The 22,634-nt window shown below is 43.2% G+C and overlaps 6 protein-coding genes across 7 annotated transcripts; all 6 read left to right on the top strand.

Annotated features, from left to right (window-relative positions):
- Positions 1 to 45: 45 nt before the first annotated feature.
- On the top strand, positions 46 to 3,094 carry bloc1s4 (biogenesis of lysosomal organelles complex-1, subunit 4, cappuccino). The gene is made up of 5 exons (XM_068746996.1): positions 46 to 398; positions 1,240 to 1,311; positions 1,393 to 1,494; positions 1,708 to 1,842; positions 1,931 to 3,094. Exons 1-5 carry the CDS (start codon positions 81 to 83, stop codon positions 2,027 to 2,029), a joined length of 726 nt encoding a protein of 241 aa, XP_068603097.1. The 5' UTR covers positions 46 to 80; the 3' UTR covers positions 2,030 to 3,094.
- A 136-nt stretch (positions 3,095 to 3,230) lies between these two features.
- LOC137902897 (nuclear transport factor 2-like) lies at positions 3,231 to 6,233 on the top strand. The gene is made up of 6 exons (XM_068746997.1): positions 3,231 to 3,428; positions 3,616 to 3,788; positions 4,516 to 4,632; positions 4,749 to 4,820; positions 5,585 to 5,683; positions 5,943 to 6,233. Exons 3-6 carry the CDS (start codon positions 4,531 to 4,533, stop codon positions 6,057 to 6,059), a joined length of 390 nt encoding a protein of 129 aa, XP_068603098.1. The 5' UTR covers positions 3,231 to 3,428; positions 3,616 to 3,788; positions 4,516 to 4,530; the 3' UTR covers positions 6,060 to 6,233.
- Positions 6,234 to 6,450: 217 nt separating this feature from the next.
- Positions 6,451 to 12,191, top strand: rrm2b (ribonucleotide reductase M2 b). Its single transcript, XM_068747112.1, has 9 exons — positions 6,451 to 6,576; positions 8,134 to 8,298; positions 9,012 to 9,128; positions 9,294 to 9,427; positions 10,157 to 10,251; positions 10,711 to 10,844; positions 10,964 to 11,068; positions 11,423 to 11,536; positions 11,730 to 12,191. The coding sequence occupies exons 1-9, from the start codon at positions 6,529 to 6,531 to the stop codon at positions 11,880 to 11,882; spliced, it is 1,065 nt and encodes a 354-aa protein (XP_068603213.1). The 5' UTR covers positions 6,451 to 6,528; the 3' UTR covers positions 11,883 to 12,191.
- A 314-nt stretch (positions 12,192 to 12,505) lies between these two features.
- On the top strand, positions 12,506 to 18,415 carry mtdha (metadherin a). The gene is made up of 12 exons (XM_068747232.1): positions 12,506 to 12,853; positions 13,486 to 13,584; positions 13,756 to 13,867; positions 14,109 to 14,270; positions 14,353 to 14,424; positions 14,527 to 14,715; positions 15,124 to 15,201; positions 15,271 to 15,342; positions 15,441 to 15,562; positions 15,644 to 15,754; positions 15,842 to 15,917; positions 16,025 to 18,415. Exons 1-12 carry the CDS (start codon positions 12,506 to 12,508, stop codon positions 16,090 to 16,092), a joined length of 1,509 nt encoding a protein of 502 aa, XP_068603333.1. The 3' UTR covers positions 16,093 to 18,415.
- LOC137903389 (tubulin alpha chain-like) lies at positions 16,257 to 19,239 on the top strand. Its single transcript, XM_068747541.1, has 2 exons — positions 16,257 to 16,359; positions 18,611 to 19,239. Exons 1-2 carry the CDS (start codon positions 16,257 to 16,259, stop codon positions 19,048 to 19,050), a joined length of 543 nt encoding a protein of 180 aa, XP_068603642.1. The 3' UTR covers positions 19,051 to 19,239.
- Positions 19,240 to 19,630: 391 nt separating this feature from the next.
- Positions 19,631 to 22,343, top strand: LOC137903128 (2-iminobutanoate/2-iminopropanoate deaminase-like). 2 transcript variants are annotated; one of them, XM_068747261.1, is made up of 6 exons: positions 19,631 to 19,715; positions 20,688 to 20,793; positions 20,983 to 21,037; positions 21,130 to 21,198; positions 21,807 to 21,862; positions 22,113 to 22,343. In XM_068747261.1, the coding sequence occupies exons 1-6, from the start codon at positions 19,639 to 19,641 to the stop codon at positions 22,197 to 22,199; spliced, it is 450 nt and encodes a 149-aa protein (XP_068603362.1). In that variant the 5' UTR covers positions 19,631 to 19,638; the 3' UTR covers positions 22,200 to 22,343. The 2 variants fall into 2 exon arrangements, with proteins under 2 accessions (XP_068603362.1, XP_068603363.1); XM_068747262.1 differs by lacking the exon at positions 19,631 to 19,715 and adding an exon at positions 20,014 to 20,078.
- The last annotated feature ends 291 nt before the right edge of the window (positions 22,344 to 22,634 follow it).

The following is a 22,634-nucleotide window of genomic DNA, read 5'->3' as shown; positions in this document are numbered from 1 at the left end:
CACCGTCGTCCCCACGTCACGTGACCCAGTCAGTTGACAGGGCAAAAACACGGCAGCGGGACAGAGAGAAAGAGCCGAGGATGGACTATCACCGAGGAGACAGGGTCGGCCTTCTGTCGCCCCTGGAGGAGTCCAGCGCGGAAATCAGCAGAGACAGCGGCGTCGTGTCCCAGAGTACGAGCAGTGTGTCGGTGGTGAGCGAGCTCCTCAGCAGCGGCTCCGTGTCGCAGAGCGCTAGCTTCGGAGCGGCGGCTAGCGGTCTCCCGCAGAGCCCCGGCCGGAACGAAGCAGCACAGCCCGGGACGTCCGAACGGCACAACGCAGAGCAGGACGACGAGGTTCTGAGACGCGCCGCCGTCGCCTACTCCTCCTACATCAGGGCCACCGCGGGAGAGGAGGTCTGTGGCGACGCCTTCGACTAGCGGGACGCCCCCCCCGGTCAGCTAGTTAGCCTGTAGCCTGGTGGAAGTGTTGTTAGCAGTGCTTATAAAACGAGCGACCAAAGCTAACGGGGTCTCAAAATACGCAACTATTTGTGCGGTTGTACGTGTGTAGGTTGCTTAGGGTGTAAATAAAATAAGTTTAGTTACTTTATTCACTTTTATTAGTCGTCAGAACAGGAGCAAAACCTGCAAACGCAGTACTCAAAACAAAGTGGAATACGTACACAGTATTTATACGCAACCAGCAGTTTGGTGTGGCTGCCCGTCAGCCTTGTTTGCAGCCGTAATCCTCTTCCTCATGAACTGGCACAACCTCTCTGGATGGTGCCGCCATGGCAACAACACGACGGCGTGTGCTGTTCACTTTCAACAATGGCCATTTCTTCTCTCAGCGGCCTAGAGGCTAACAGACGATGGCTGAAAGGGCTTTTAATTTAGTTCATTCCGGTTCCATGACGTTCATTACCAACCGTGTGACGAGAGCTCACGCGCCTTGTGTTCTGGTTCGTAAACCGAGCCAATCAGAAGTTGCTGCACCGTCACGTGATTAATGGCGAGATGTTCGGGTAAAGGACGAGTCAATAACCGCTGATGGAGTTTTTGCCTGGCCGGATTGCTGTTGCTCCTCTGGACACTGTCGAAGTAGCTGAGCTCGCTGGCTGCATCATGAAGGCAGAGGCTACGATAGTATCATGATTTCAGCTATAAACGGCGTATAGGACTTAATCTGAACGGTCCATAAACGCAAGTACAATCGATGCAGCACTGACTTCACTTTTATTGGTGTCTTCTCTAGATCCTATGTCTGGAGAAAAGCTTGGAAGAAATGCTGACCAGAGTCGATGAGTTTGTTGGAATGTTGGACATGGTAAGCTACGTTAGCCCAATCAGACGTTACCGCGTTTTGTTTTCAGCGTGTTTCCTGCATAACTTTGTGTCATTCCTCTAGATCCGCAATGATACCTCTCAGATAGTGAACGAAAACCTACCTCAAATCCAGCAGAAGTCTGATGAAATGAGACAGATTTACAGGAGAATTGATAAGTTGGAGGTACGTTATTTAAATCTCACTTTGAACGCTTTTAATCAGTTATTTTAAACATGTTTCTAATTTTCAGAAAATACCAAAATTAAAGGAGCATTTTTTTTTTTGTTTTTTGCGTCACTAAGTGAACTCCTTTTGCTTTTGACTGATACTCTGTAACACTGTGAAGAGTCTCGGCTTCATCAGCTTTCTGTGCCGATGTTCCCGCAAACCTTTCAGGCCTTTGTGAAGATGGTGGGAGCGAACGTCAGCGCGATGGAGGAGCAGGTGGCGCAGGCGGAGGGAGAGCTAGGAACGCTGCCGAGCGCTTTCAAGAAGATCCTCCGGACAATGAGCGTCCCAGGCTTTTTAAACGTGCGTGGTGTGCTTGTGAGTTTGTAGCTTTAAATGTTCCGATAAGGATTTGAGATTATAACACGTTACATTTCGTTGTCTCCAACAGAAACCGACCAGCCCAAGAAGACCAGCGCCGCCTCAGCGTCGGGAGATTCCCAGCGTGTTCCGGGCGGATGATTTTTTCACATCGCAGCCAGAACAATGACGTGAAAGAATATTTAACAAAGCACTTGGTTCTAACCTCAGAGGTCTGATGGGTGAAATTGTAGACAACTTTTCCTGCCATCCATTGCGGGATGATCTTTTGGTGCAGTGGCCTCGACAAAGCAATAGAAGCCTTTCTGAACAAATCGGTGGACGAGCCGTGCATGGAGACAATTCTGCACGTTCAGTGTTACTGGCCAGACGGCAGCAAAGACTGAACTGTAGCGGCGTATGAGGAAAGGATTTTTAAAAGTGCCTGAACAGGTCTTGTTTTTCTCTTTGTGCTTTGTGACAGATCAGGAGGACATTGTCATCCCAGCAGCCAATGGGACACTGTAAAGAAGGTACAAAAGGAGGAACTGAGTTAAAGGGAGAATGAACCCAGCTTTTTAAAAACGACAACAACAACAAAACAAATTTCTACCGCTGGTGTTTGTAAAGACCTGCACCCTGTTATGAATTAATTTGCATTTCTAATCTCATATTAGTCTCCCCGAGCAATATGGCCTGGTCCAGTTAAGCATTTAGCGTCTTCCATTTCAAAATATTTAAATTAGCCTTATGTTTCTTGCAGTTTCTTCCTTGAAATCTTTGATGGCACCTTTTCAATAAAAGCACACTGTAAATGATGAGTTGTGTTCTCAAGTTGTGGACGAGTTATGAAATGAAAAGTTGAGGAAGCTTGAAGTGATGTGATTCTGATTCAGCAATCTTTAGGAATACAAATTCAGTACTTTTGCCACGACAATAGAAAGAAAACTGATGCTGGAATGGGTTCCTGGAATGTCATGTTTTGTTTCTGGATCATAACTAGAAATCTGTTTAATAATTTTTAACAAAACTTTGTACATGTGATTATAAAATCTTTTTTTATTGACTTTACTTTTGTTTTATATTTCATAATATTTAGTACAATTCATTCATTGTTGTTTCTGTTTATTTGTTTTTGTCCTTTCTCAACCAAAGTTCTGAAGTGGCATCTTTTATATTTATCTTGCATTGCCTACTTTTTAAATAAAAAGTGGAACCTCGGTTTACAAATAAGTTTGCTCACGAACACAATTTAAGACAACATTTCTGACTGATGATGAATAAAACATCAAAGCGGGCCCACTGCCACGCTGACGTCATTGAACTCGTGGGGTGTGGTTTGTACGCAGCGTGAGCACGCAGATACGGATCGAACACGGAACCGACCCACGACGCCACCGTGCCGCCCTTGTTTTTTGTGTTCTGTTTTTGTTTTTAAGAAATATTTACCCTCATTATGGCTCCCAATAAATGATCAGAATCAGAAAATTTTAATAAAGTTAAAATTGCTACTTATACTGGAGCTAAGAAGCCTAAGCGTATTCGAAGGAGTATTTTTTCATCTGCGTCGCACACTTTCAACAACCAGGGTAAAGTGTACAATTATGCTTTATTTTAGTACTAATATATAACCGTACCGTGCTTTTCTATAATTAATTTGATTTCACAAATCGGATGTGTTTCCTTGTCTTCCTGTTAGGACTCGTTGCACGGAGTCTCTTGTTTTGTTATCGCCCCCTTGCGGTGAACACAAACTTCTTTGTGTTTTAACTGTAGGTATTCTGGGTTTGGTTGAGAGGTACTGTCTCCTGACTGGCTAAACTCGGGCCATAACTTCGCCAGCTATCGGTGTGATTGGTCAGTTTGCAGGTGACGTCACCGGCCTGTTGTGACTCAGAGGAAGCGGGAACGCCATATCCCTCGATCTGGCTGGATTTGTCTCCACGCAGGTTAGCCGCTGGTTTAAAAAAAAAAGTAAACTTAAACTAACGGAGGCGGTAATGTACTGTTTTAAGTAAAATGCTTCTCACTAAAAGCTTCCCCACCTGTAGGAGTATAGTTGAAACGAGAATGGCTAGAATAAATAAAGATTAAAAGTGCTTACGGGGAACGTCAAGCTGCGTGCTAACTGTAATGTTAGCAATAAATCGTATTATCCGTTAACTCATGGCGACGTCTCCCGGTTAATGGAAACGATTCGGGGTTAATTTTCTTTTTGCAGAATAACCCTGCCTCCATGCTGCTAACTCCGAAAAGCCCCATAACATTGTCGGAAGAATTGTTCGACCTGGATTCGTTTCTAACGTCTAATGAGCTCCCACTGCCGTTGGACGATGATGATCACGATACGAATCATCCACATTTTGGGATATTTCATATATTTTATGTGTATATATATATATGTATGCAAAACTATTGATCGGGTTAAACTGCATCAGAGTATACTTGCGTATCTAGTGAATAAGATTTTTGTTTGTGTGTGGCTGAATCGACAGATTGTATAATTTGTATAATTATTGTCCTTCCCAATTTGACTGTAAGGCCTTACAATCTATATATTTACTTTAGCTTCTTTTATTTGTGAGCGAAGTTGTGTTGATTTTAATGAGAATCCTGCTGTACTGTATATTGCAACCTTGCCTGGGTGTAGTTAATAATGAGACTTTTCTTTTACAGATCAAAAGCTGCAAAATGGCTCAGAAAGAATTATGGCAAACTATTGGGGAAAGCTTTATCCAAGAGTATTACAACCAGTTTGATAATACCAACAGGATGGGACTGGGTAACCTATATGTAAGTTCATCCGGTGTCAATTTAATTACATATTTTTTTTTAAGTTAAGGTGTGACACAAATACGTCACGTCAACACTGACTGATTCATGAGTGAATTTGTGATTCTTTTTCTTAGTCTGGCCAAGCTTGTTTGACATGGGAAGGAATGGCTTTTCAGGGAAAAGAAGCCATTTCTACCAAATTAGCAGTAAGTTTGTTTGTTTTTATTATTATTTATGACACATTAAAAATAACAATCTGGAGAAATGTGGCTAAATGGGCTTTTGCGACGGTGGCGCAGGTGGTTGGGCGGGTTGTCCTCTGATTGAAAAGTCAGCCGTTCAAATCCCTGCACCATCAGTCAGCAACAGACAATGTGAAGCGTCTTTGAGTGTCCAGAAAAGCATCATATAAAACCAATGCATTATTTTTGCAAAGTAAAAAAAGCAAACAGTAACAAAGGGGGAGCGTTCGTTAGCCTTCTGTTTGTGTTTGCCATCGCGTGTTCCATTAATACTGTTTCCTTCTGTTTGTGTTTGCTATCGCGCGTTCCATTAATACTGTTTCCTTCTGTTTGTGTTTGCTATCGCGCGTTCCATTAATACTGTTTCCTTCTGTTTGTGTTGCTATCGCGCGTTCCATTAATACTGTTTCCTTCTGTTTGTGTTTGCCATCGCGTGTTCCATTAATACTGTTTCCTTCTGTTTGTGTTTGCTATCGCGCGTTCCATTAATACTGTTTCCTTCTGTTTGTGTTTGCTATCGCGCGTTCCATTAATACTGTTTCCTTCTGTTTGTGTTTGCCATCGCGTGTTCCATTAATACTGTTTCCTTCTGTTTGTGTTTGCTATCGCGTGTTCCATTAATACTGTTTCCTTCTGTTTGTGTTTGCTATCGCGTGTTCCATTAATACTGTTTCCTTCTGTTTGTGTTTGCTATCGCGTGTTCCATTAATACTGCTTCCAATCCACAGAGCTTGCCTTTCAAGCGTATTAAGCACATTATCACAGAAAAAGATTGCCAACCCACCGTTGACCACTGCATCCTCATCATGGTCTTTGGGCAGTTACAGGTGAGTTCAGTCCAACACCTGCAGCAAAGATCGCTTATTATTAATTCATTGTTTTTATCACGATTTGAATATTGAATGAGTAACTGTACATTGTTTTACATTAAATCTCAAGCAACATTGTCAGGCCCTTGAGTAATGACTTATTTTTTAATGGGACAGATTCATTCTTGAATGCATGGGGGCATGGTGTTAAAAATAATATATTTGGTTTTGTCAATATTATGCACATGAAAAAAAATCAAACCTTTTACTGCAACAGGTAGATGACGATCCACCAATGGCCTTCCATCAGGTGTTCATGCTGAAGTTAGAGGGGAGCACATGGGCGTGCACGAACGACGTGTTCCGGTTGGGTATACACAACATAGCTGTGTAACTGGCTGTATTTGTTGACTCGCGTACATCGATAGCTCTGAGTTCATGCTATGATTGTATTTGAAATTGAGAATACAGTTAATTGCGTTCAATGAACCGTTGTGTTTGCGATGCACCCTCATCAGCATATTAGTTGTTAGAAAACAAATTCCTGTTGAATTAAATACCTTTTCATCCCAACTAAATGTCTGCTTTTTTTTTTTTTTCTGTTTTTGATTGCATGCTCTTATTGTAGTCGTTTTCCCCGTGACAAAGGCTAACGCATAGCCTCCGGGCTCTCACGTGTGTGTGTGTGTGTCTTTTAAATGATGATGCAGCGCTGCGTGTGACCGCTAGAGGCGCCACGCAAACCCCTTATGGGCTGTCATTTAAAGCTACCGGTACTCGACCCGCAGCTACAGTCAGAAAAGTCTGGGACACGGGAACGGAGCTAGCAAGAACCCAGCTCCATTGCACTGACGGCCGGATTCATGTCTTCCGAGGAACCGGACCTGCTGACGATGAGTCGGGAAGAATCGGTAAGACTCGACACGAACTGCGTGGGTTTCTCAGGGACTAACTCTAAAAACGTGTTTTTTTTTTTTTTGTCTTTGTGTCAAAAGTCAGAGACTCAAGTCGACAGTCTGTTTTTATGAATTCATGTCGCTTCCGCGTTAAGCGGCTTCGCGTCACCCTCCTTCGGTCGTGTACCGGTAAGCTAACCGAACAGCGTGGAAGTAGCTGCGCAGAAATGTGGCTGGAATTTATTAATCTGTTAATACAACACGGGAAATGTGATTTAAAACGATTAGAAGTACCTAAAGGCGAATAAGAGCCCCGATGATGGACATTAAAATCAGGTGTGTCTGTTTTGGATGGCACGGGGTGATGCGCATGCGCAGTAACCTCTTCACTGCCGGGTTCAGCGCAGAATCCGGATGCAGTTCTGACTCGTTAAATAACTTAAACGCAGGATGAGGTTAGATTTAATCGACCTGACGTTGTGCCAGATAAATGGATAAATATTACATTTGCTTTCTTTGTTTTCATTCTGGTGGTTAAAAACGTTTGATGATGAATATTATTATAGGATTACTGTGTAAACGTTGTAAATGTTATGTGTGCTTTTTAATTGGACCGTTGTGTCTGCAAATAAAGATTTGATTGATTGATTGATATATTTATTAGACAGAATGTTACACGTACAGTCAAACAGTAGCATGGATTACAGTACAAGTACAGTGAAACATCCTGTCTAAGAGAAGCATTTCAAAAAAGCCCTTAGTACATAAATCATCGACATTTAATACCAATAAAATAAAAATAAATTACTCCACAGATCCAAAATAACAATAAATTAAAAACACACGTAATATGTACAACGTGGGTGGACGGATAAGAGCCCTGATAATGGACATTAAAGAGGCTTCATCGGTTCTGAATGCCAGATACTTGTTCTCCTGTTGGAGTTGAAAGCAAAGAACGAGAAGACCCCCCCCCCCCACAGGTGAGCTGCTTTGATGAGTACACCCAGGTCTGGCTGGGGGTCGTGCATTTTAGGGTCAGATGTCAGTACTGTCATTGTCTGTTGCTGATTGACGGTGATTTAATCATCCTCCTCTGTTCAGGGATGGTTTCTCCTCTCTGACAAAAATGGCTTCTCTGTCTGTCTGTTTTAATCACGGTTTGACCTTGAGACCATGTATTGGAGCTCTGTACCAAGAGAAGGCGCTTCAGGACAAGTTGCGAAAGGCAGAGATGGTGGGAACCGCTTGAGGGCCACAATTTTGAGGAAGAAAGTCAGCTAGAAATGGAACGGGGTCCGTGTCGGTCCGAATGAGGAAGCATGAATCACGAGCCGGTCGACATGTAGAACAGAAGTCATGCATTGTAAAACCTGACCTCCCTTATCCCAGCGAAATAACCGGGGTGGTCCGGACCTCGGAGGTCCGGGGACAACAATTGTCATCATAGTAAGGAATATTCTGTGTGGCTTGGAATATCGGGAAAACTGGGGCAATCAGGATATAGCTGATCTAAAAATGACTGTCCGGCACTCAATGAGTTAATGACCTCTTGACTCTGTCTCTTTGTAGGATTGCTTCAAAGACAAAGACCTGGAGTGTCAAAAGGAATCGGACACGGAGGACGAGCCGTTGCTCCGGGACAATCCCAGGCGGTTTGTCATTTTCCCCATACAACACCCCGACATCTGGAAGATGTACAAACAGTCCCTGGCCTCATTCTGGACGGTGGAGGAGGTGGGGGTCAGGGGTCGCCTGAATGTTAGCGTTTCACCAGCAAACTGACGGGAAGACATCTTAACACTCGCTCTACCAGGATTCTGCAACTACTAGAATGGCCATAGCAGGAATTTAGGCTGCTCGGACATTAGTTGTGTATAATCTGGATTATTGTTATCACTATATAAGAAAAAATAGGTGGAATAGGTAAAAAAAAAACATCAGGATACTAAATGAAAACTATAATGTTTGAGTCTTTTATTTATTTAACTGACACAACATAACGTCTCTGCAATGACGCACGGCAACTCCAACGGCAACAATTATCTCTGTGGAAAACAAAACAAATGTATCCTGCATTCAAAACAGGTTGGCGTCATCGTGCTAGTTATTAACTATTATAAACATTTAAAACAGGTTTGTGTCATCATTTGACCTTTAACAATGCTAGTTATTAACTATTATAAACATTTAAAACAGGTTTGTGTCATCATTTGACCTTTAACAATGCTAATTATTAACTATTTATTATGAACATTCTGAAATGCTCTGAGAGCTGCCAGCCAGCTGAAGACACTCTGCTGTTGCCATGACAATTGGTTTTGCTTGTGGCTCACAATCACTCACAGTGACCACAGGTAGTAACACTCAGATCTCTTTTGTCTTTTGCACACAATACGTTTTGTTAAATGCATTTTGGCAACTCGTGTAAAGGTCCATTGATCTCTCAGGTTGATCTGACCAAGGACTTGGCGGACTGGGAAGCCTTGAGACCCGAGGAGAAGCACTTCATCGCTCACGTCTTGGCGTTCTTTGCTGCAAGCGACGGCATCGTCAACGAGAACCTGGTGAGACGGACCAGACGCGTTTTCTCTGAAGAGACGCAACGCCATGTTAACGCCATTTATCTAACGCGCCACCACGAAGCGGGGTCGTAGGCCGTTCCGTCCGTGTGGCCGCTTGAAGTCTGTTGCTCATGATGAGTGTGGTGCGTTATCTGTCTGGTCTAACAGGTGGAGAGGTTCTGCCAGGAGGTGCAGGTCCCTGAAGCGCGCTCCTTCTACAGCTTCCAGATCCTGATCGAGACCGTTCACTCAGAGATGTACAGCATGCTCATCAACACTTACGTCAGGGACCTGAAGGAGAGGTCGGTCGCTAAACTGTCCGTAGGTGTGAGTGTGTGTCTGATTGAACGTGAGACTGTGGCCTTATTTATTCTAGATTTATGTTTCCTGATTTAATTTATTATTCCTATGTTCCACTTATTTAGGGTTGGGGTTAGGGATGAGCCGGCAGCTCCTCCGGGGGTTCCCCTGCCTCTCGCCGTAGGCCGCTGCGATTGGCTCCAGCAACGCCCGCGACCTGAATTTCGCATTAAAATTGTCTGGAAAATGAATGAAGATCAAATGTCATTCATTTTATTCGTTCATCTACTCGAAGACGAGACGAGTTGTCTGTCTAACGCGTCACAATCCGCTGCTTTCAGCCTGAGAAAATGGATTGCATTGATCAGATGGTGATGATTATGCACCTCAGTGTCAATGCAGTAAGTCCAGAAACATTCATCCACATTCTTGACGCCCGCTTGTCTGCCTTGCGGGTCGTGGATCCGCTGGATCCCGACTCGCCTGCGTCAACTCGATGTTCAAGTTTCAAACTCTCTTCTCCTGTCTTTCCAAAAGGCTGCATGTTCCTCTGCATTCATTTCCCCTGTGCAGCTTTCTATTGTTGGAGCCTGTTCTCATTTTCTCTTACCTCCAAAAACAACAACAATCCCAAAATCGGTGCGAGTTCACTGTTTTGTAGTCTTACAAGATATTCTTTTCATAGGTGTAGTATTTTGCGGTGAAAGTCTTTGTTTGTTTGTTTGTTTCAGGGACTGCCTGTTTGACGCCATTCACACCATGCCCTGTATCAGAAGAAAAGCAGACTGGGCCCTCAAGTGGATAAGTGACAAGAAATCATCGTTTGGTAAGGAACAAGGAACATGGAGGACCAATTTACAGCAACGGTATTTAAATCTGAATGATCATGACCAGAATGTAAAGAGAAAAGATCCCAGCTTCTTGCATTATTATAATAAAACCTGTTGAATCAGCGCTTTACAAAAAGTTGTCGAAGCGGAAATGACACATCACAACCGTCATATAACTAAAAAAAGCTTAACTTGCGACTATGGTTGGAAAATGAACGTAGCTTGGGCTACCGCAATAGCAGTAAAAGGATTGGACCTGCCTTTAATTTAAAAAAATTATACACATACAGACGTTATTTTACTTTGGTTAATGTCCCGTCTGCTCGTGTGTAGCGTGTTCTCAATGAATCTTGTTTTGTCAGCTGAGTTTATCTCCTGGACACAATCAGCCCCGTCAGAGTTAAACACACAGAAGCGTCTGAGTGAAATGATGAAATCTCTATCGCTGCCTTCAGGGGAGCGTCTCGTGGCTTTCGCGGCGGTGGAGGGCATCTTCTTCTCCGGCTCATTCGCGTCCATCTTTTGGCTCAAGAAGAGGGGACTGATGCCCGGCCTGACCTTCTCCAATGAGCTGATTAGCAGGGATGAGGTGAAATTAAAAAGACGTCGAGTTTAAAGCTGTCAAAACTACAGATTTGAATTTGCGTGTCATTGCATGGTTCACTGCGGCTCTTACATCCACACTTGCATGCTTGATGTGCTTCTCAGGGCCTGCACTGTAATTTTGCCTGCCTACTGTACAGCTACCTGGTGAAGAAGCCATCAGAGGACCGGGTGAAGGACATCATCACCAAAGCTGTTAGCATCGAGCAGGTCGGCAACCCAAACTAGAGCGGCTACAGGGACCTTAAGAGTCATTTCCATAAGTATTTGGACAATGAGAGTTAGTTTACTGCTGTACTTACAAAATAAAACAATTGTTGCATGCTTTCATTAATGGCACAATCAGGGGAGCCATGCAGAAATTACTGCCATTTTGCCACCTATGCGCCGTAGACTGGACATTCAAGTTAGCAAAAGTCATTTCGTGTGTAATCGGTGATGCGAATGTTAGAATGGTAGACTTTTAATTTATCAATATTAGCTTAACAGTCTTTTTTTTATAGACGTAGAATGTCCAAATACTGAGGTCTGTGTGAACAAAGTGTATTGTGTTTGATGTTGCAGGAGTTTTTGACGGAGGCCTTGCCAGTGGACCTGATTGGAATGAACTGTGGTCTTATGAAGCAGTACATCGAGTTCGTTGCTGACCGTCTTCTCACTGACCTCGGACTCATGAAGGTAATTCTGTCTAAACCGATAAAATAATCTAAGATGTAAAGAAAGCATCACGCTCATTACTCATTCAATTCCCTCGCCGTGGTAACTGCTGTGCAGAAGATGCATGAAATGTCCCTATAGTTGATTTAGTATAGCAATAATTAAAGTTATATGATTTCAGTGTTGTATTAATCCTCTCATCCTCTAATCAAAGGTTTACAGAGCTGAAAATCCCTTTGACTTCATGGAGTTAATTTCACTCGAGGGGAAAACTAACTTCTTCGAGCGACGAGTCGCAGAGTATCAAAAGTTTGGAGTCATGTCAAACGCAACGGACAGCGAGTTCACTCTGGATGCGGATTTCTGAAATGACATTCTGTTACATTCTGTTGGTCACGCTGGACGGCCGATTTATTTTTGTTCCTTTGCAGTTACTTGCCATAAGCTGTAGATACAATACAAATGAAAGGTCACAATGTTAAAGTTAAGCTCATATACAGACAGTTTATCGATGGTCATGGAGAATTGCACGATGGAAAGTAGCAAAATAAGGGATTAGAGGGAATCTGTGCCGCAATGAAAGTATTTATATGTAGAATATACTTGATTAAGTGTTTGGTTTTATAGTTTTGACTGCTGACTGGTGAGGTTTTATCATATTTATTGTTCAATAAAAGAAGATTGTTCAATGAAATGTTTTGAGAAAGAAGTGTTTATGATTGTATTTATGACGAATCACAAAACCAACCAGGTAATTATAAAACATTGAGTTCATGAATTGGATGTTGCCAAACTCCTCAAATTAAATATTATATCTGATTAAGAAACTATTATCATAGAGTAGTATTTGTACATGGATAATTATGGTTTTAGATCGGCGGATATTTATTTTACGTCACATTAGATTGGCCACGCCTTCGTTAGCATACGGGTGCCGGTGGGCAAAGATGCTAGCTGCTAGCTAGTTTAGTGTTTTCGCGATTTGGAAACATGGCTGCAGACTTCCAGGGTTTGGCGCTGGAGAAAGCCGAGCTGCTTTCGAGCCGCTTGAAGGAGGTCCTGTCTGCGGGGCAAGAATATCTCCATCGTCATTTGGGCGTGGATTTGGGTCTGAAGCCCGAGTTGTATCCGACGTGGGTTATCCTGTCTACGGCTGCCGTCGGGCTGCTGTTGCTCCTCGGCCTGTCGTGGGCCGCTATCTGCGGCGGTCTACTCCTCGGGAAAAAGCGGGGATGCCCAGTCACGCAGAGCGGCTGCGAGCTTGTCAAGGCCGAGCCAACCAAGACGACCAAACCAGAAGAACAGAAGAAGAGGAACAAAAAGAAAACGTCTGAAAAGGTACTAGTATAGAGAACGCGGATTACTGCGGGCCGCTCGGAGCAAGTCTGTTCACTGACGTGTCCTTGTTGACACAGTTCGCGGAGCTAGCATCGAGGCTAATCTCCGTATTTATTCGCATTACTCTATTTGAATTGCGGGTATTCAGGTTAGCTGTAGACGCTAGCCTTCGTGCCACGTCGCGCTGCAAACAAAACGCAGATTGAGACATCGTGCGTCCCATTTTCTAAATGGCACAAATAACCCAGATGGTTAAATCTGACCTTTTTTATAATGAATCGCGGCGTTTCGTTTATGGAATAGTGCTCAGTGTCTGTGTAAAGCCAGCCATCGGAGCCATCACCCGCTAACTTCATGCTAGCGTCCTCTGAAGCGCACGGCTGGCCTTTACGTCGCCATAAAATATGTACAAGACGTGTAAATATCAGAGAAAGAGGGTTTTAATCTTTAAAAGCAAACTGTATCCAGTCACAAATTGCTATATCAAAAACAGAAATCAAGCATTGTCTATAATAAATTCGGGTATATTACAAGGAATCGTGTTGCGAATAATATTTCAGTTAGAATAATCACTATTATGTGACTGTTGTTATTGGATCGCATCCATAATCATGTGTTTTTTCTTCCCCTAGAAAGCTCAGTCTAATGGACACCCAGTGGCCGTCGCTCCGCAGGAAGTTAAAGCTGCTGAAGCTATTTCCAAACCAGCAGTGCAGATTAAAACTGAAAAGGTGTGTCTGAACAGAAGATACATAAACCTAAGGCTGCCCCAAACTTGTTTGGTTTCACTTTTGTTATTGGGGAAATTAATATTCTGGGAATTCCCACTTCCCATTTGTCAGTGTGGCAAGTTTCAAATAAAGTCACGCGACTAGCATCTCTACTTTATACTCTCTACCCAGGTGAATGAAGTACAAGCCCCACTGCAGGTGAAAAAGAGCAAGAAGAAAACCAAGACGGATGTGAAACCGGTCCGACATTTGCCTAAGAATGACGTGAAAGAAACTGATGATGGTAAAACTCTGCCGTTGTTAGGGAAATGTCATAACATCTTGCTTTTGAAGGTTTTACATACCTCTGGGTTTCAGCCTTTATAACAATCCTCTCCTCCCTGCTCTTTGTTTAGTGTAATTTACTGGACGTAATTTTCAACTCGAGTCCATGAAAAATAATTAAAAGCACTTTATTTTTTATCATTCCTTTTCACGGAACGAGTGACCGAACTGTTCAGCGTTGTTTCTTCTGTGCCCACCAGGTGCATGGGAGACTAAAGTCAGCAACCGAGAGAAGAAGCAGCAGCGCCGCAAAGGCCCTGAAGAATCCGGTAGCCCCGGAGGATCGGAAGCTCCGAAGAGCTCTGCAGAGGCGCCCGTAGCCAAGGCACCGACCGGCACCAAGAGGAACCGCGGAAACCAGGGTATTCATCGAGCACGTGTTGGCATGGATTTATTTATTTATGGTTTCTGCTACTGAAACTTTCTTTTATCCATTTATTTCAGAGTCGCTGCACTCAAGAAACGCGGGAAAAGGGGAGACAGCCAGTGTAGCCGGTAAAAACTTTATTTTCTTGTGTATAGCTTTCTAAATCGAAAAAAAAAAAAAAGGCCTTACTGGACTAAAATCTTTCACTAATTGACAGACTCCCTGTATTCCTGCTGTTTTTGTCGCCTCAGTGTCCTCCAGCTGGAAAGATGAGCCGTCAGTCAATGGCGGAGGATGGACCAACGCTCCTCTGAAAGTGCCCGGACAGGTGGAAGCGAAGGAGGGAACCAAATGGAGCAGCATCCACACGGCTACGCATTACAGGACGCCCCCCAAGCGTCAGTCCTGGGTCCCGGATGCACAAGGTACCTCGTCCAGCTGTGCGGATTGCTTTACTACTCCAGGTGGAATATTCTTTGCAGGGTTTTTGATGTCATTAAATTATTGCATTTGAAATGAAAATAATCATTTTGAAGTTTAGGCGCGGACTTTGTCACGTACAACATAATTTGTATCTAATCAGGAATTTCATAATCGTTAACTTTGCTTTAAAATTTGGTAAATTTCTCAAAATAAAAAGTGCATTTGACAGCTGTCAAGGAAAACTAAAACGCCGGCTACTGCCCTCTGCTGGGCAAAACGTGTCACAAGAAAAATTAAATCTAAGCAGGAGTGACTTTGTTGAAACTTGATATATGAAACTAAAATATGATTAAGTCTTTATATTTGCAGTTTTATCATCTCTATAAACTGTAGCTGAATGATCGTCTGTGTGCTCTCCCCATCAGCGTGGAGTGGAATCGATGGCCAGATGAAGACTGGCCTCAACCCTGCGTCCTTCTCCGTGCTGGGGCGGAACGCCACGGGTTAGTGTTTCGATTAGCCGTGGCATTCAATCCGCAGGATGCCGGATCCACTTTCATCCTGTCTCTTAGATGCTACGTCGCGTTCAGTGGAGCTGCAGTGGGCGAACCAACCAGATGCTGATGATCAATGGTCTGGCTTCAGTGAGTATTTCATCATTAAAACTCAGCAATCACTTTGAGATCCGTCACACCTGTGTGCACCTTTTGAATTTGTAATCACTGTGCTGTTGTTTTTTTAGATGGGACGGCAGCAGCGGACCTCAGCTCGGACTGGAATGCCCCAGTGGAGCATTGGGGGAACTATGAAGACGTTGTCATGACACTAGCGCCCCCTCAAAAGGAGCAGCGCGTTCCCAGCAAGGTCGCTGTCGACTTGGTTTGTCGTTTCTGTTTCATCAGTCTTCGTTATTGTCGACTTGAATGAGTCTTTGTGTTGCTGCAGGCCTTGGAGGATGAGAAGGAGACCGAAGATCCCTCCGGTGAAGCAGCCAAATCCAAGAGGAGGAGGAAGAAGAAGAAGAAAACGGAAGAGGATGCAGCATCTGGGGCTCAGGTAAGAAGTATAAATATTTGAATATATTTACATCAAAAATAGTGTTTCCATGTTTGTGGTAATACCAAGGTATTTGTGTGATTGCAGCCGGTGAATGCAAAACTTCAAGAGCTTCCGGTGCCGACGTCCAAAAAGCCGAATCCCAGCGTGTCTCCGTCTCAGAGTGCGTTTCAGCCGCTTAGCGAGGGGGAAAAAAGAACGGTAGTAAAACACGCATCTGTTTTCCTCACGCTCTAAACACATCTCCCTCCCTTTCCTGTTTCCTTGCAGACAAGCCCGAGCCGGCGGCGGAGCCCGTGAAGCCCTCCCAGAAGAAAAAGGTCCGGCGGGAAACATGAAGTCGCGTCGCAGGTTCACATGAAGTTTATGCAAATGATTGTTGAGCGCGTCACATGCAATAATTACAAGGTACAGGAGTTTCTTTGTGAGACACATCAATTCACTAATCACCAAAACAAAACAAAACGAGCAGTGGACATCAGCTGCTTGTCTAAACGCAGCCATGAAATGTGGTCCTGTGGACTCGGATCGTAGAACTGATTTGCACTATTTGCTGCTCTGCAGCCCGAGCGCCGTTTTAGGGGAGCGTGAACTCGCAGTGGGAGGTACGTGTTTCTGCGATGTCATGTAATGACATCTTCCAACACTGGATGTTTAACGGTTGTCCCAGAAATACAAGACGGCTTTAAGAAAATGTAAGTTGAAGTCAACAAATATATTTACTCGCAGGAATATTGCACTTTGCTCCGTTTACCTTGGTCCTGCATCACTTGCAGTAAAGTGCAGCGGCATGCTGCAGTGTTAGGGCTGGTCTCAGATCAGCAGCAGATCGTATACAGCAGGTAAAATAATGTTTGCACCCCTCATTTTTTTATATATTTTTAAGCTGCCACTGACATAATTTTCACCAAATGTTGGCAACAAACGATAGAACCCTCGGATGTCCGTGAATTACGTTGCGTTGGACAGTGTGAAGTAGTAAATATTATTACAAATAACTTATTTACATCTAAGGTTTCACGAGTTGTTATCGAGATCTGGTGAACATTTTATGTCGGTTCAGCCTTTAAAAATATATTTACTTTGAAAAAAATGGTGATGCGTCCAATACTTATTTTACCCATCATCCCTGTACAACAGTCATATACCCATATGTGCAACAAACCAGTTAGCAAATCATCCAAAAATATCAAGACTGGCCACGAAGCGATGTCCTCGCAGAGCAGCTGCTCTAACAAGCCGATGATGATTGGATTTTGTAGTGAAATTAGTTTTAGCTGAATGTCTTCCAGCATGTTTTTGTTTTTTGTCCTCCTTTGTGTTTCCCCAGACAGTGTCTTATTTCTCAGGTGTGACGGATACGTCCGGGTAGTTATGTACAGGTTCCTTAACTTCACTGTAAACTTACACACGACTGCCAGGATAAAACATTTGGCTCTTTTATTTTCATATTAGTTTTATTGGAGTGGAATCTGCTGCTTCCCTGAACTGCAGAGCTGTGGGGAATGAAATGGTGCATTAAACCAGATGTTATTTACATTTTGATGACATTTGTTAACATCGTTAATAATTCATTAACTGCGGCTCGGATCTGATATTTTTTATTCACACAAGAAGCAAGTTTTGATTTGACTTGATTGTGGCTTCAACCTGGGTGGCGTAGTAACCTGCTGCAACCACAAGGAGGCACTGTGACGGGAAGGATGGGATTGGTGTCAGAGGAAGCAGCACTGAGCTGTTGTCCCACTTGCTTCATAATGAATGTCTGCATCTTAAGTAGGCTGTGCGTTGATTGTCCCTTCTGCACTCTGTGATTTCGTTTTTTAAAGATTTTTCTTCCAATTTTCGTGCTAGATAAAGCCATACGAAATGTGCAGATTGTAGGGGCCTTTTGCTGCTCTGTGACTGCACTGTCCAAAAAAAGCTGTACTTGGTTCTTTTTAATGTCGATCAGCTGTTTTTTAATGCGGTTTTTGCAGAATATAAAGTGCAACGTTTACCTTTTTGCTTTTTTGGTCCCTGACTTCCAGGATGTATAATGGAGGAAATCTTTTATGATAAATAAGAGATGTTCAATACCGAGCATCTTTAATCCTACATCATAGCGGGATTATAAATGAGAGACCCATTCACACACATTCTCAGTTCTACACACACACACACACACACACACACACACACCAAGGAATTTTATTCCGTTGCCTTAACCTGTAGTTGTTTAAAAAGTAGCTCTTTTTAATAATTTGCATTCAGTTGATTGATGTCATAAACTAAAATGATTGTGCATGACTTTGTTAATAGTACTCGTGTGCATAAATAAAATAAAATAAATCCTCTCTAACTTAGTACTTGGTCCTGAAGTACCACCAGTGTGTGTTCTTCATGTGGGCACGCCGTTCACCAGGAGCCTGCGGTTCGTAGAGCCCGAGTGCTGCGAGGTGTTTGTAGACCCGATGGAACAAAACGTTAGGTTGTCGGGGCTCCCAGCGCCCTTTCTTATTTCTGGGTTTCATTTTTACTGTTGATGAGTATGCATTCATTCAGTGTTTTTATATAATTGGGCAGTGATTATGTGAAGGATTGTTTCATGACAGCATACAAATGAAATTTCTATGTTTGTTTGTTTGGTAAAAACGTGAAATAAATCAGAATTGCTTGATATCCCGTTGTCATAGAAATGCTTTTTTTTTGGGGGCGGGGGGCGGGGGTTGAAATTATTGTTTGAAAGTATTTGTTTCCCCTTAAGTCTTAATAAAAATGAGGGCTGGTCTAGAAACCCAGAAAAAGGTGCGAGTATATTGTTCTATAATTATGTGATGAGTTTTTTAATGTTCCTCAGAGGGGGAAACGCATAAGACCCTCGCCACGGCAAGTACATGGCCTGCTGCCTCCTGTACCGCGGCGACGTGGTGCCCAAAGATGTCAACGCTGCCATCACCTCCATCAAGACCAAGCGCTCCATCCAGTTTGTGGACTGGTGCCCCACTGGCTTTAAGGTGGGGATCAACTACCAGGCCCCCACTGCAGTCCCCGGTGGAGACCTGGCCCAGGTCGGGAGGGCCGTGTGCATGCTCAGCAACACCACCGCCATCACAGAGGCCTGGGCCCGCCTCGACCACAAGTTCGACCTGATGTACGCCAAGCGTGCCTTCGTCCACTGGTATGTGGGCGAGGGCATGGAGGAGGGGGAGTTCTCTGAGGCCAGGGAGGATATGGCGGCTCTGGAGAAAGATTCTGAGGAGGTCGCAGTCGATAGCATCGAGGGTGAGGGGGATGAGGAAGGAGAGGAGTATTAAGCTAAACGCGAAGGCGCTGGAGAAAAGGAAGGGTTCCCTGTTCTGTTAGTTATTAACCCTCTCCTGTGAATGTTTGATCTCGTTTGAGTGTTCGTTTTTGTTCCAAGTATTACACAGAGAATGTACGTTTTTGACATTCCTAGTTCAAGTAAATGAGAAACATTCCTGAAGTTCCAAATAAAATGCGTCGAACCTGAAAATGTGTTTGTCTGTTAATCCATCCTAAATGAGGGAACACTAGAAAGTCAAGAAAATATGTATTTATAATCCAGATTCAAACCTAATGTTTAAATATTAATATAAAATGTTCATCTCCACGTGTATTTCAAGGATAGAACATTAAATGTTTGATGCTTGTGAATATTTGTTTTTACATTTAGGTTCTCACATTTATAGATGATGCCTTCGGAAATATGGAAGCCCAAAAGATTCAAAATTAGCTCCATAAAAACGTCGTTTTTGTAGTATATTGAATTTCATGCCTCACCGCCCCACACCACCAGAGGGCGTGGTGGACCTACAGAACGAGTGAGGATGCAGAGAGAAAGACATGAGGGGGGGAGGGGGGGGGGGGTCCATTTTTATTTCATGACGTCCTTTTCCAGCAGAATGACTTGGTCTGTCAATCAAAGCTCGTGGGTTGGACCTCTGATCCTTTCATCTCGGTGAACTCCCTCCCTAGCAAGTTTCTCGAGGAAACTTTGTATATTTGTTTGTTTTGAAATAAAACTCTTAAAAAAGAAAAGAAAAAAGCTTCTGGTAAACATGGCTGCTGTTGTCGGTCCATACAGGTATGAAAACTTCACAACTTGTTAACTAATAACTGCAGGTGGGTGGTTTGAGTGGGGAGCTCAAGGATAGGGCAGTATTTGCTGAGGGGCGGGACCTATTTAATAATCACCTGGGCAAAAGTCGACGCGGAGGTGTATTTTGAGCAGCTGCTGTAACCTCTTTAGACCGACAATGGCAGCCATACGTCGAGAAATCATTCACATATCAAAACTTCCTTACAAACAAGGAGTAATTAGGTAAGTGTTAGAAATATTGAGAGTCTGCGCACTTTATAAAATATTTAGGAATGGAAAATACGTTAATGCTCTCATGTTAAAAAATGTTTTTTAAAGTTCATAGAAATTGTTAAATAATTTGTTTTTTTATATATATTTTTAATTCTGTTTATGCAATGTCACAAATTTAGGGGTGTTCCTGTGGCAAAGTTCCACCAGACTTTCAATGACGTCATCAGGAAATTGATTAGGGCACCAGAAGTAGAAGGAAGTAACTAATCTTTGTACTCCTCTCGCCTTTTGTTTGGAGAATTGAATGCATCTCGTTTATTTAATAGATAAATATAAAAAAAATGAATGCTTATTTTTAAGTTACCCCAAAACTTTGTTTAGAGTTATGAAGAGATCCTTGTTTAGGATCTGCTCACAAAGCTAGAGTTAGATTCAAGTTTGTTTAGCTAGTGTTTATCTTTGGTGTCCGTCGGTTAAATATTATCTTCTGTTGACTTGATAATTAAACACAAAACAGACGTAAGGACTTGTGTGTAGATTTAGTAAATTCTGGTTTCCGATTTTTGTTCTTCTTGAATGGAGTGTGAAGTGAAATGAGGTGTGTGTTCTGTCTCTCAGCCAGGCGGTGGTTGTGGACAGAATGATGTATATCTCCGGTCAGCTGGGGATGGACGTGGACTCCGGTCAGTTGGTTGATGGAGGAGTGCAGGCTCAGACTAAGCAGGTAAGGTTTCACAGTGGCCGCTGCGTTTTCTAAATGAAATTTCAAGTTGAAAATAAACTGAGCTATAAGAAAAAATCCAAACAAAGTGAAAAAAAAAAAAATCAATATGCTGACAGTGGTTCATTGAGTTGGTTTCTATCTATGTAAAGAAAATCCAACCATGAAAAACGGGATCCTCTCTTCCCACAGGCCCTCATCAATATGGGGGAAATCCTGAAAGCTGCTGGCTGCGACTACACCAACGGTGAGAACACGGCGCTCCCTCCGGGAACAGCTGATGCTTATCTATCTTCTGTGTGATTTGAATATTCTCACATCAATTCTCTTTGGTCGCAGTGGTGAAGACGACTGTGCTGCTTGCAGATATGAATGACTATAACGGGGTAAACGAGGTTTACAAATCATGTAAGAATGCATCATTCATTTCCTTCACTTTCACGCTGAGAAAAAAAGTAATAATAGTGCAGTTTAATGTTATCTTTATATTCTTGGAAGTGTATAAACGTTACCACTAGGGGGGGGTGTTTAACCAAAACTGTACAGCTCATCCTGTACCTGTAAGGCTGATTTGTAGTTCACGCTACAATAGTGACGAGCGTGAACTACAAGTCAGCCTTCCAGTTGCATCACAGTTATTTAACAGCTATATATCGTAACATAACGGTTATATAACTATAGCTGTACTTTCGGTTCACAGAAAACGGCTCCGCCCCAGAGTTCTTCAAACGCCATCATAATCACATATTTGACTTTGATGTGTGGCTTTAATGTGTTCTGTGGCTTTGGGGTCCTTGAATCCGTTGTTGCTAGGATACCTGAATTGGAAGCCCACTGCGGTGGAAACGGACACCGCTGTCCGAGCACACGGATGTAACCCAAACCTTTTTTAGCAAGCTTTGCGGCTCAGGCCGACTCCAGGTATCGACCTGCCTCTCACCTGCTCAGCCCTGAACCACAGCCGGGGACCTTCGCCTGACCCTGTTCAGAGGAATGATGATATGTTCTCCTTGCAGTTTTCAGCAGTAACTTCCCTGCCAGAGCCGCCTACCAGGTCGCCGCTCTGCCCAGAGTAAGAACCAAACAAAACCCTTCTGCTATAATAAAACTGCAGCAGGCTCTGCACCATCATCAGATCAGTTCTTTGCTTATCTTATAACTAAAGCTAAAGCGTTCACATTTTCAGGTGTGTTATTCCAGTGTCAGAGCCTCTTAAGAACACAATCATGGCTGCATTTCACTGCAGTGTCCTCCTTATTGTGGGGGGGGTCCTTCCTGCCCCTGCTGTCGATGTGCTGCATCTCTCTCCTCTCTCTCTGCAGGGTGGATTGGTGGAAATTGAAGCAGTCGCCGTTCTCGGCCCGATGTCGGACTCCGATCCAGCCAAAGGTTTCACAAACAAGTTGTAGTCTCATCGGCGAGTGACATCATCGCTGCACATGTGAGGCGTGATTGTATTTCAGACAGTACAATAAAGGCTAAAGTCAGTGTAGATTTCCATGGTAACAGCAGGCATCTTCTTCTCTGTGATTCACCATTAGAAAATAACACATTTGATTTATGTTATCTCTGATAAATACTTTTTATTTATTAAGATCTCTTATCCTTGAATGTTATTTACCCTACATTGCAAACAAAAGTTGTTGTTTTTAACAGTTCATAGATTATTGCAGATTTTTATTATTTATTCCCAGCAATAAATCATGATACATCAGAACCAAAAAAAGGGCCTTTTATCAATGAAGTAGAAATAGAAAACGTTTTTTTAAATGCCACAGTGCAGGTTTCTATTCTGTTTTACTTTGTAAAATCAAAGCCTGCGGCCTACAAAGATGAATACTTAA

This window comes from Brachionichthys hirsutus, chromosome 13, assembly GCF_040956055.1.
Source record: "Brachionichthys hirsutus isolate HB-005 chromosome 13, CSIRO-AGI_Bhir_v1, whole genome shotgun sequence".
NCBI classification, from domain to species: domain Eukaryota; kingdom Metazoa; phylum Chordata; class Actinopteri; order Lophiiformes; family Brachionichthyidae; genus Brachionichthys; species Brachionichthys hirsutus.
This window is presented reverse-complemented; position numbering and strand designations above follow the sequence as displayed.